Source organism: Thalia democratica, chromosome 7, assembly GCF_965202585.1.
Source record: "Thalia democratica chromosome 7, ktThaDemo2.hap1.1, whole genome shotgun sequence".
Lineage (NCBI taxonomy): Eukaryota > Metazoa > Chordata > Thaliacea > Salpida > Salpidae > Thalia > Thalia democratica.
Window position 1 is genome coordinate 38,668,830 of NC_139171.1, and position 12,750 is coordinate 38,681,579.

The 12,750-nt window shown below is 23.7% G+C and overlaps 1 protein-coding gene across 1 annotated transcript; it reads left to right on the forward strand.

The window, feature by feature from the left end:
- Nucleotides 1–6,710: 6,710 nt before the first annotated feature.
- On the forward strand, nucleotides 6,711–12,519 carry LOC145840635 (coiled-coil domain-containing protein 166-like). Its single transcript, XM_082947952.1, has 8 exons — nucleotides 6,711–6,811; nucleotides 7,404–7,457; nucleotides 7,829–7,883; nucleotides 9,584–9,728; nucleotides 10,726–10,805; nucleotides 10,872–11,048; nucleotides 11,759–11,871; nucleotides 12,004–12,519. The coding sequence occupies exons 1-8, from the start codon at nucleotides 6,717–6,719 to the stop codon at nucleotides 12,110–12,112; spliced, it is 828 nt and encodes a 275-aa protein (XP_082804078.1). The 5' UTR covers nucleotides 6,711–6,716; the 3' UTR covers nucleotides 12,113–12,519.
- The last annotated feature ends 231 nt before the right edge of the window (nucleotides 12,520–12,750 follow it).

The window sequence follows — 12,750 nt, forward strand, 5'->3', positions numbered from 1 at the left end:
ATTCTGAAAGAAAATTTTGTCAAAACTATGAAGAATTTGGAGTAGTTTTCAAACTGTATAGGCAAAAACTAGTTGGATTTAAACTTACATAATTTCTTAAATACTTAAAGCAGAAAAACAACAAAACCAATTTTAAAACAAAGAAATCAAACTTTGTTAAACTATGTTTAACTCATTGTACAATTTTTTTTCAGCAAGGTTATTTTATCATACTTAATGGACTTTTTAACCGGTTTTCAGCTTACTGTGTTCAGGTAAAGTTTAACAAAATGATAAGATTTTTGAAAACAAGCATGCTTAATTAGGCCTATTTATGAAAAAGTTAATGAATTAAACTGTTACTGAAGTTTTAATCATGAATATCTATAAAAACTACATGCAAATAGTAGAGCAGTATGAAAATTAACTTTGTTATTTTTAAAATCAAGAAATGCTTACAAGTTTTAATAAAAGTATCAAGGGCATAGGGGGGTTAAACACTTTTTTCACATTTTGATCTTATTTTATTGAGTTTTTAAGCTACAAGATGGTTTTTACTGATTTTAACAATAAAAAACAATTTTTAAGATTTATCAGGTCAAAGTGGGAGGCAACAATAGGTTCCTTTTGGGAGGGGTAAACTAAAATAGCAAAAAAAGACTACTTAACTAAAAATCTATCTTCTCCTACGTTTTTTGAGATAAATGCCTCAAACTTTCAGGATTTGTTGTAAACTAAAGTACTTTAAAACTTTGTAAGAAACAATGTTTTTAAAGTTTAAAAAATAAAATTATAAAAAAATAAACAAAAAACAAACAGTTTTTTTTTTTGTTTTTTTGTCACAAATTATTTATTTTTACTTGTTTAAATTCTGTTCCGACACAATTTTTTAAAAATTGCAAGGAGCATATTCTGAAAGTTTGTGGCTATTATCTCGAAAAACGTAAAAGAAGATAGATTTTAGTGAAGTAGTCTTTTTTTGCTGTTTTAGTTTGCCCCTCCCAAAAGGAACCTATTGTTGCCGTCCAATTTGACCTGCTATATCTCAAAAAGTAATTTGATTTTTTTTAATTTGTAAAAAGCAACTTGTAGCTTAGTTAAAATTCAATATTATAAGACTAAATTGTAAAACAGTGATCTAAATCCCTATGCCCTTAACATTTTTTAAATTTTTATTCAAAATTGTTGTTAGGATGATTAGTTAAAACTAACTTTTTTCAAATGTTGGATGGTATTAGCATGGTATTTAAGACTTGAGCATTTCGCTTGTAATCTCTTCTTACAATATCTACACTTTACGTGGTATGAACTAGAAACATAAGGCATAATCCAGTCTATTAGTAAAATCATATTCTGTATTTAATAGATAAGTCTTATTTATGTAAAGCAATAATCAACTACTTTACCTTTAAGCTCAGGAACAGATTTTCATTTAGAAGTGTATTTTTGTTTATTCTTCCTAGTAGGTGCTTCAATTTCCACTTATCATTTTTAACCAGCAGTGACAAATAAATGTTTTAGTGCTTTATATCAAATAGGCTGTTATAAAGTTAACTATCTTAAAATAACAAATTATATTTTTCTAGTATTTTGGATTAAATAAATCTTGGGAATCATAATTGTACATATTTTTTACTAATATTGTTACTTTTTTTAAATTAATCAATTTAAAGTTCTTGACTTAAATGCCTATTTCAATATTTTGTTTATAATTTTATTTTACTTCCATTTATTTAAAAATTTTTTCAGATTTGTTAACAACAACTGAGGATCTCCTATATGCAAATATAGGAGTAAAACATTGTTTTGTTAGTAATAAGCTATTAAAATAAATATTAAATATTTTTTTTTACTTAATACTTAATAAAAATTCATTAGTTAGTTAGTTAGATAGATGTTTTTCCTACTTTTTAAACAACTTACAAATGTATATTTTGCTTTTAACTATTCTAACTACTAAGTTGAAGTAATTATAATTTAGCTGAGTTAATAATAATCAGAATTGCCACTCTTTGAGGCAAAATAGTCAGCCTGTGTTACCTGAGACTAGTTAGAGTTTATAATAAAATAGAAACAAATTGTTTTTGTTAGCAAATTTTTAAATAAAAATAGTACTAATTAGTTTTAAATACAAAAAGATACCTAAATAATTACAGAACAATTTTGAAAATCAATATTTGTAAGAAATAAGAAATAATTAAGGCATAAAAACTGGTATGAGATACTTTAAAATCAACACTAGCATGAGATTTCAAAAAAAGTTCATACTAGCCTAAGAGTGCCACACGCAGTATGTATCTGAATCTTTTTTAACTGAATATATCTTAAAAGTTAACTGAAACTGTTTTTGGTTGTATAAAAGATCTTCCTATAGATTTTATGGATAATACTATAAAAAAACAAATCTACTGATGTGAAATTTCTACATGATACAAACAAATTTTAAAACTGAAACATTAATTTTTAGCACAATCATTTTATCTAAAGTCCACCACAAAAATTAATGTACATTTTCATTGACTATTTGAATGCTTTAAAAGACATAATTTTAATTTTGCTCATATATTGTAGGATATGGGAAATGTGAGCTGAAAACTTTTTTAATGAAGCAAATCCATCAAACTTTTTTAATGAATATTTTATTAAACTGTTCTTAATGATTCCTTTTTATAACAATTAGATGATTAAGATCAATTATTTAACTACCATTTTAATATACTTATTACACAAAACTTATTTTTAATTTTTTTAGGATTTTACTTAATACTTTGTTAATTTGTTAGTGAATCAAAGACATTGTTTAGATTTTGATTTAAACACAGCTGTTTTTAGAAAAATTTGTACACTTCTAAACTTAAGCTATAAAATTATAACTTCTAGAATTCTTGAAAAACATGATTTATCAAAACAAAAATATTTATCAAACAACAGAAGAACTTATTTAAGAAATCAAAGAAGAGCTAAATAGAGTAAATAAAGTGTCAAATATTAAAAAGAAAACATTATATAACTGTTAAGTTCTAAAATTATACGTAAAATGTTTTTTACTAGTCTAAAGTCATTTAGCTAATTTTGAATAATTAATAAGTATACAGTTAAAATATTTAGTTGTTACAAAAGAAGAGTCTTTAGAGATATTTTTAATAAGAGTTAGCTTATAAAACTGGACTAACTTAATAACACAGGTTAACTAATATTATTATTTAAATGGTTAACACAATTATGCACATTTGTAGGCTACTTTGTATATGGCTACTATACAAACAGTCCTAGACTTTAAAAATGCAGGGCATTATTAAATTAAATTTTGCAGATAAGTTGTTTTAAGAAATCTTATTTACCCATTTCATTGAGACTCAATCTGTTGTTTTTTTTTTAAGTAAATAGTGACCAGCAAAAATGTGCAAAAATTAAGTCAAAGTGGCATTTCTAAAAACTAAAAAATATTTAAACCTTATTTTTTTTTTTGAAAAATGATAAACTTATGTTTAAAAAAATAGTAATTTGAAATTTAATCAAGTCATTTAAAAATTCATTATATTATTCAAATATATAAAATAGAATGCAAAAATTGAACTAAAAAGAAAACTTTTTGATAAAAATCTTTAAGTATTTTAAGACTTTAATCACAATTTATTATTTTATTTCTAGGATATTTTAATTTTTTATGGTAGACAACCATCAGATTTACTTCACCCTCTATTTTGCTTCTTAACATTAAATTGAACACTTTGTAAATTAAAAAAATTGTATATTCAGTGTAATTAAGGGTTTGGCAATGTTTCATAAACAACTTACTAAGCTTAATATTTTGCTGAAAGTATTTTGTCTTATTTTCGTTAAACAATATAAAAAAGTTTAAATAAGTTTAAATTCTTATTTAAATACATTATTTAATTTTCTACTTGAAAAAATGAAAAATATATATAACTAATTAAAATTTTAAAACATACTAAAAATTGGCTTTTTAATACTGATGATTTTTTTTATAAAAGTTATGAGCATGAGCATTTTTTAAATATTTCCAAATTTAATTTATTTGAAGAGCAGTGTTCCTTTAGAACTTTTTATAATGTTTTAACTTGTCACAGTTTAATTTATTATTTTAAACCTTGAAACTTGTAGTTACAAGCATTGTTACTACAGTTTATAAACTTTGATAAATTATTTTCCAAAATGTTTTGTACAATGGGATTCCCCTTTGCGTTTATGTGACGCCCCTTAAGGCCGTTCTGCTACAAAAGTCAAAATTTAGGTTAAAAGAGGTTTATGCTAAGCTAACAGCTATTGTGGAAAATAGCTCATTTTTTAACAAATTTTCCGCGTTTCAGCTACATTTGGCTTCTATGCTGAAATGTAAAAAGCTTTTTTAAATAAAGATGTGCGAATTAAATATTTTATTCACAAACGGGTTTCGGTGACAAAAAATTGCGACTTCTTCAAGTTAAATAAAATACTATTTATTTAACAAGTACTCTAAAATACCTTTTAGTAGAATAAAAATAAAAAAAACTTAAAAAACCTCTTTAAGTATTTTATTTAATTTGAAGAAGTCACAATTTTTTGTCAGCTAAACCCGGTTGTGAATAAAATGTATAAGTCGCATATCTTTATTAATTTCCCTAAAAATAACCACAATAATTTACTTTTTAAAAGGAGCCTAGCTTAATTATGCTAAAACTATTTTAATCAAAAAAAGAACTGTTAAAAGAGCAAATAAATTTATAGCAAAAAGAATAAAAGAAAATTTAAACTATAAGTTTAGGAAATCAAAACAACAAAAATGTTTTTTAAAATCTTTTCCAAATAATTTAAGTTATTATTTAGGGAATTTTACGTCATAACAACATCAATGCTTATTTTGGTATCTAAATTAAAACTAAAAGTTTAGGAAATATAAGTAAAGTTAGTTTTTATGATTTTGTCAATATGTTGACTTATGGGTTTTAATCTTGCAAGTGCACTCAGAGAGCTTTCAAAGCTATCATAAAGACCTCTATTCTATCAGACTACACTATATCCTCATCATCAAAAAGGAATAATATATATCTTACTCTTCCCTCAACAACTTTGAAACAGCTATGAACAATGTAAAACTTTTCGCAGTTCATAACCATGGCTTACACATACTCAAAAAAAAAACTTTTCTTAGAAGTCAAGAAAGTAGTTAACTCTACTGCTCTTAAAAACAATGGTCTCTTTAAAAAATAACATTAAACTATCCTAAAGTAGAATCTATCTTGACATGAAAAAAACCTTGGTGATAATGTTTAAATTAGTATTAAAAAACTACAAAGTAAGAAAAACCCTAAAGCTTAAAATCCTAAGCAAATTTTATCCAACTTTTACTTAAAAAATATATACTAAAAGTCCAACTAACTAATCATTACTATGTGATCATTGTTATCAATGTAAATCCACAATCATCTGTTACCAATAATATTTAACATATAACTTACTAAAACCAAAATGATAAGTATTTATTTTGAAAACCATTATAAAACAGTTCATTAAATTGCTAGTACAAACAATAAAACAAAGTTAATCGAGGTCAAGTTTTTATAAAGTTATCTAAAAAATCTACTATTTTAAACTAGTATTAAGTTTAGTAAGAGAAAACTAATTAAATAACTTTTTATATAATAAAAATTTTCATTTGGTTAGAGAATCGAACATTAAAATTAAATAATACAATAGACACAACATGCAAAAAAATATTTAACCAATTAACAACTAGAATAACTCCAAATTGTACATTATAGCAGCTTAAGAAATTTTTTCCGTTTAGATTTAAAACTACCTTTAAAAATTTTTAATTGTCACTAGACAAAAACTAGGAACCCATTATGTAAAATAGTTTTAGCAACGCCTTCTCCAAGGTTTTCTTTTACAAAATCAAGCTCTTTAAAAATATTCAGTTATGCAATAAACACATAAATGTAAATCAACTGTTTTAAACTCAAATTATACCTAAGTTCTTTAAACTTACTTGCAAATAAAATATCTCATTCAACTTAATCAGACCATTCTTTATAAAAAAAGGTTTTCTTAAAGATCAGATCAGGCATTTGACGAAATATCTCAAAATTATTTTTTACAAACAACAGTTTGCTTTAATTAATAGTCAGCAGTACCAACCTTAACAGATATTTAGTACATAGCTTGAGAATAAAGTAATAAAATGTTATGTTAAAATAAGAGTTGCCAATCTTGAAATCCTGTAAATTGTAGACTTAGGCACAAAGCACCTTGAAAAACTTGAAACTTTGAAAAGTTTTAACATGTGTAATACAAAATTTTAGATTAGTAAAAAGATATTGTTTTTTACATTAATTTATTTTGTTTTAAATTTTATTTATTTTAAAAAAAACTTAAAGTAACATAACAATTTTTTTTCAGTAGTATTATAATTTTTATTAGTTTTTAAACTAAAATTTATTTTTTACTAAAAAGGGACAAAAAAATTTGTAGTTTTAAAAACCTGGAAGTAAAGAAAATTCTAAAAAGCCAATTACAAAGTAAATAATGAACATGCTTACTTACATATCCCATAAATATTAGTATGTTATAAGTTTTTAGTTTTTTCAAAACAAATTCCGTTTTAGCTACTTTTTTGTACAATCATTAGCTGTTTTTTAAATGTTTAATTATTATACAAATATTTTTTTTGCCTAACACTAAAACATTACTCTAGTTTAATATTACTACTTTATCTAGATCATATAAAAAAATCAAACATGCCTCCAAAAAAGAAAACTGATAAAAGTAGTACAAGCAAAGATTATGTTGGTCCAGTTGAACCCACAGAACTTGAAATTCAACTTCAACAAGAGTTAGTTTTTTTTCTATAAAAAAGTTTTAATAGACCTATATTTGAAAATTTCCAATTCTAAAACTTGTTACACTAGATGTTGATGCTATGCAAAAAAAACTGCTGGGTTTAATCATATTCCATTTGTTATTTCATAATTCGTAATAATCCATTTGTTAATGTCTTCTTTTTTAAACTTATTAAAATAATATTCTAAAAAAGAAATTTTCAAGTGTTAAGCAAAATATGTTTATGTTTTTTAAGTTTGGTCGTTGTTTATATTCAAAAAACTTTTCTTTACTTTTAATGACATAACTTTATATCTTGAAAAATTTCAATTAATTTATGCTTATTTATCTACAGTTAAACTAAAAAATATTATTTTTTAATTTATTTAAAAACAATTAGTTTTAGGCTTAGAATAGAAAAAATATATACAGTTTGTTGTTTGTAATAATATACTTTCTAGTTATTGTAAAATTCTGATCTAAGTTTTTAGATATCATTTAAATCTTAGATACACTCATAAAATGCTTTTTCTTAAAACTTAAACTTTCTTTTTCATAGTAGTAAAACTTTTGCTACGACTTATGATGCTTGAATAATTTAACAGGCTCGAAGAACTTCAGGTGAAGCTAGGTGGATTAAAAGAAGAAGTTGAAACCCTGTTAGATTAGTTTTTAATAACAAAAATTTATGCATGTGTTCTATAATATTGTTCTAAAACATGTTTTTCTTTAAAAATTAGTTTGGTACTCAACCATTTTTTCACAAAAAATAAAAACTAACAACTATTCCTAAATTCTAAATTATCTGTATTTTTTAATAGTGCTTTGTTTAGTATTTAAAAAAAGTTTTCTAATAATAATTTTGTTTTTATGAGTAAATTCTAGTTATCAGTAAGTTCTAAAAGTTAAAAAATTTAAAGCATTTGAAAAATTAAAATAGTTATGGACTAGTTTATATTGACTTTTATTTAAGTTAAAGTATTTTAAATAAATTTGATAATATTGTATTCTAAAATAGTTTTTTTTTTAGAAGAAAGGAAAGTGACTTTTTACAGAGAGAAGCTGCTCAAACTAGAACCGAAAGCGTTTGTTTCCTGTTTTTTTTAAACTTAGCAATTTAAGTTCAATTTTAATTTTAATACTTTTTATGCAGTATAATTTTTGCTCAATACGTTGTGTATATGTTTTCATTCTTGTTTAGTTTTGTCTCAAAATTTTTTAAGAAGTTTCATACAAATACAAACAAATTATGAATTGTTTATTTTTTGTTTTGACATTTTCCTATTATATGTCATGGTTACACTCGTTTAGGTTTGTCAGGTTAGTTTTTTTTTTAATTTGCTAATTATGTATTTAATGAAACCTAGTCAATGGTTAACTATCATTGCTTACTAACTGTTTCTATTTTTTTATTTGTAACTCAAATTGGTTTCTTTTTTACTCAACACTTTTTTTAAATGATGATTTGTAAAAAGTACTATTTAACTTGATTTTTTTTAACTAAGTACAGTTCTAACTTTCTATTTCTAACTCTAATATTGTAAATGTTTAGTTTAATGCAAAGTTTATATTATTTTAAAATTTTAAAAGATCAAGTAAAACAAAATTAATACTATACTATACTTAATAAAAACAAAATTTTTACTTAGTTGTACAGATTTGCAATAAAGTAATTAGAAACATTGAGTTATAAAACTAAAATTTTTAAAAATAGTGAGTTAAATCAGATAAGAAATGTATCAAGTTAAAAAATATTGACTGAAGTATGTAAAATAGAAGAAATTTAAGAAAAGGTCAAACTAGAAGCATGCGAGTTATAATAGTATAAGTTGAAAAATATCAAGTTAAAATAAATTAAAAACAATTGGGTCCCCTTGTCTTTTGGAAGCTGTATTATATTTAAAATTGAGATATTAAATTTTTTGAAATCAAGTTTAATAAATTATGTACAAAAGAAGCTTTTTTGTCTGTTAAGTTGTGAACCTTTTAGCTAGCACAAATAAGAGTACGTTTTAGTTTTTTAAGTGATAAAACTTTTCAAAGCTAGTTAAATATTTTAATAAATTTTACTTTAAGATAAAGCCAGTGAGCTTAAGCTGAAAACTTTAAATTGAGTTAAGGAAAACTATAGCTATAGATAAAATTTTCATTCTTTTCAATTAGACATAAAACCTTGATTATTAAAAAACCTTAAGTAGTTTCTTTAAAAAATATGTATAATAAGTACTCTTATATTGTCAAACTTAAGGTAATTATTAAAAAGGTGTTCTTTTTCTGCTTTTAGGATTTAGTCGCATTTATTCAGTTTTATTTAAAATAGTGATACATTATTGTATGACTGTATAAAGGCAGAGATAAAAGTTAAAAAACAGACATAAAAATAATTTAGCTTTTACAAAGAACTCAGGTTATTTTTCAAGCAGAAACTTTGTGCCAAATTGGTTTTGTTTTGAATATAGATAAAATTTTCATTTGTTTAAAAAACTTCTTAATTGTAGGCATTTCATATTGAAAAAATAATTTTGTTTCAAATTATACAATGTGTTGATCAAAATATTTATACTGTTAATTATTGATATAAATTTAAAAGTATATAAAGTTTAAAGATTAAATATGAGGAATAGTGTCTATTAAATTTAAGTAAAAGAAAATACATATCAACAGATGATGAATAGTTTTTTTATTTACCACTATCTTTAGTTTACTTTTTACTAGTAAAGTTATAAAAATGATAGTATATGTTGAATAATGTTTTTTTTTCAACCAATGTTATGTTTATATACAGCACGAGTATCTAGCATTTATGAGCAAGAAAACAAATCTACGTAAAAATACTATTATAAGTCTGAGTGATCAAAATGAAGCTGAGTTAAGAAAAGTATCCAAGGAAAGAGATCAACTTTTGAGCACTTTTGAACAAAGGAAAGAAGGTACAGTAATAAAATACGCAATAATTTTCATTTTTAACAATGTTTGTTTGAGTATTTAGTTATTTTCTTATTGGTTATATGCCAATTAAAAAATGATATCTATTTAATGTATTATGTGTACAGTTTTATTACTTTTTTGCTGTTGTAGTGTTTTACAACTATATCATATTAGTTAAGTTGTCAGTACTGTAACAGTACTGTTAGGGTTGTTAAATTCTATTTTTTCAAATTGTTAGATATTGTCTTTAACTAAACTAATTTACAAATACAAATAGTTACAATAAATAATTGTATGGTTTATTTTTAGACTACAATTGTTTGATTTCAAGTTAAAAAATGTGAAAGTATCTTTTGATAGCCTATATTAGTTATTAAAAAAGTAGTTTTTTCTATCTACAACTGTAATAAAGTTGTTGAAAAGCTTAATTAAACTCTTGAGATTTCAAACTACAATTATGATATTTTTCATAGATTTCGGTTTATATTTAGTATAATTATTGTGTTCCATTTTATAAAGTTGTTGTTTGATAATAAATTAGCTTTCTATTTTTTTGTTTTTTTTTTACAGGAAATAATGGTAAAAAAATCTGAAAATTTAGTTGTTTACTTTTTAAATTTTAATCTTATTTGTTTAAAATAGTATAGATCTAAAACTTAAATACAAAATATAATTACTGTTTTGGTAATGCAAGGTTTGGTATACACGTATTTTTAACTTTAACTTTATCTCAATTTTTATAGCATTACTTTAAAGAATTAAAAAAGTATTTGATTTATTCATACCCAAAAAGTACTTGTTTTATTATACTTTTTTTTGTTCGTAAGCTACCTTGTATATAGACAATAAATAAGTGTTTTAATTTATTTTTGATTAAGTATATTAATTGTTTAAAACTTTAGTCAGACAAGATTAGAAATTTTAAGATGTACTTTGCATTAATTTAAAGTTATACCTTTGTTCATCTTGTATAAGTTTTTGCATAATTTTTTTTTTTAGAACTTAAAGAACAATTAATGGAAAAAGAAAGTGTGCTTGCAAAAATAAGTCAAGAATACAAAGAGCTTGAAGACTATCAAGTAAGTTATATAAAAGTTTTTTAGCTTTTCAACTTTTAATTTCTTACTCTTGTTCACTTCTTTTAGGCACTTCGTGAAGAACAATTAGATGCAATAAAGGATTTAGAAAAAGAAATAGTTGAAAAACGCAATGAATATTCAGAGTCGATCCAAAACATAAAAACTGAATTTTTGACAAAACGAGCAAATTATGCGAAAGAGTCGGACGAAAAAATTAAGCGTCTTGCTAGAGAAGCAAATAAAGTTTATTTTTGAATTATAAATTTTGTAGCGATTGTTCACGTAATAATGATTTTGTCTGTATATAGTTGAAATCATATTGGAGTGAAAAAATTGTAAATCTATTAAGTTAAAGATATAGTTTTATTTTTCTTTAGACCAGTTAAGTTTGTACTTGTTTTTATTCTAATCAAAACTTGCTTTTTAATTTTTTTTTAATTTTTGTTAAACATTCCTTTTAATTATTACTGAACAATTCTTAACTCACTCATATTGCTAAATACTGTTTACTAAATAGGATACGTATTTATATAAAATCTATAAGTACCTATGTCATAGTAAGCATATTCATAAAATATTTGTTTAAAGTTAATTTTTGAAGAATTGATATTCAATACAGTCTATGGCAGGGTTTTCCAAGCTCAATTTCATAATCACTTGCCCCCTTTATTAATTATCGCTCCCTGATATTGTCCAGTTTGTGATTCAAAGTTTGAATCCTACTTCAGCGTAAAATATTAAAAAGCAAACCAAAGTTTGTATAACAGCAACCTAAAAAAATTATGACTGCCAAAAATTTTCCCTTATCGACCTTACTAGTTATTGCTCCCAACTTACTAAAATTTCCTCCTTTGAAAAACCCTAGTCTACACTGCAATGCAACGTAATTTAGCAAAGTTGATTGAAACGTCACGTTCAAAAAAATCAAATATATCAGTTTAGAATTTTCACAGAAAGCTGTTATATGTTTGGAAGAGCACGCAAAACTGATGAAAACCGAAAACAAAAATCTGCGTACCGAGCTCATGGAATTACTCAAAAGAAGCACCATGCTAAATGAACACAAGTTTGTTGCTAAAATGAACGCGCAACATATTCTAAATGTCCTCTAACAAAAATAATAAAAGCTTCAGTATCTTTGCACGAACAAGTTGTTTTAATAAAATGATAATACATATTAATAATAATTTATTTAAAGGCAACAACTTGAAAAGCAAAACGCCGATCTGGTCCGCGAGCAGCAGTACAGCAACGATATTTTGCGGTTGAGGGGAGAAAAACACAGAAACACTGAAACTAAACCTTAAAGTATGATTGGCAATAGTTTAGGTTTACATTAGCCAGTGAACCAAGTTTTAAGAACTTAGCTGATTTAGGTTCACTACACAGTTTTTAGACTTTTTTGTTTTGTAGCTTTGTAATGTTTTTCAAGTGTTTATACAGCAGTAGATAAATAAGTGTAGTTGTTAGTGATAACTTGTAAAAAAAGAGTAAAGTCAAAGTAAATTGATTACAATTTGTATAAGTCAACTTTAGTTTAACAATCATATAAAGTTTATCAGAAATCCTTAATTTGTCAATAAACATGAATGTTTTATTCTCATTTATTTGTCAAAGTTTATTACATTTTTTTTTATTGTTTTAATTTTCAATAGATTAAAAAATTAGAAACAACAAATAAGTACTATAAACAAAGTAATTTGAAACTTTTTGTTTAAATATTACTATCATATACCCATAAAATCTTCAAAAGTAATTTAATTTTTGCTTTTTTATTATCATAACGATGATTAAATTTAAAAATTTCTGTACAATTAAAAAAAAACATGAATTGCTGGTATTTTTTAACTTCTTAATCTTGGTAAACTCGAACTTTTGAGCTGAATAAATTTAGTAAAATGGCAAATGTACTTTAACATTCAGAATTTTTACGTTAAATTAATAA

Excerpts from the sequence above, each read along its gene's own strand:
- LOC145840635 (XM_082947952.1), top strand. The coding sequence starts at position 6,717 with ATGCCTCCAAAAAAGAAAACTGATAAAAGTAGTACAAGCAAAGATTAT. Across the intron at positions 6,812-7,403 it reads GAAATTCAACTTCAACAAGA|GCTCGAAGAACTTCAGGTGA; the intron begins GTTAGTTTTTTT and ends ATAATTTAACAG. Across the intron at positions 7,884-9,583 it reads CTCAAACTAGAACCGAAAGC|CACGAGTATCTAGCATTTAT; the intron begins GTTTGTTTCCTG and ends GTTTATATACAG.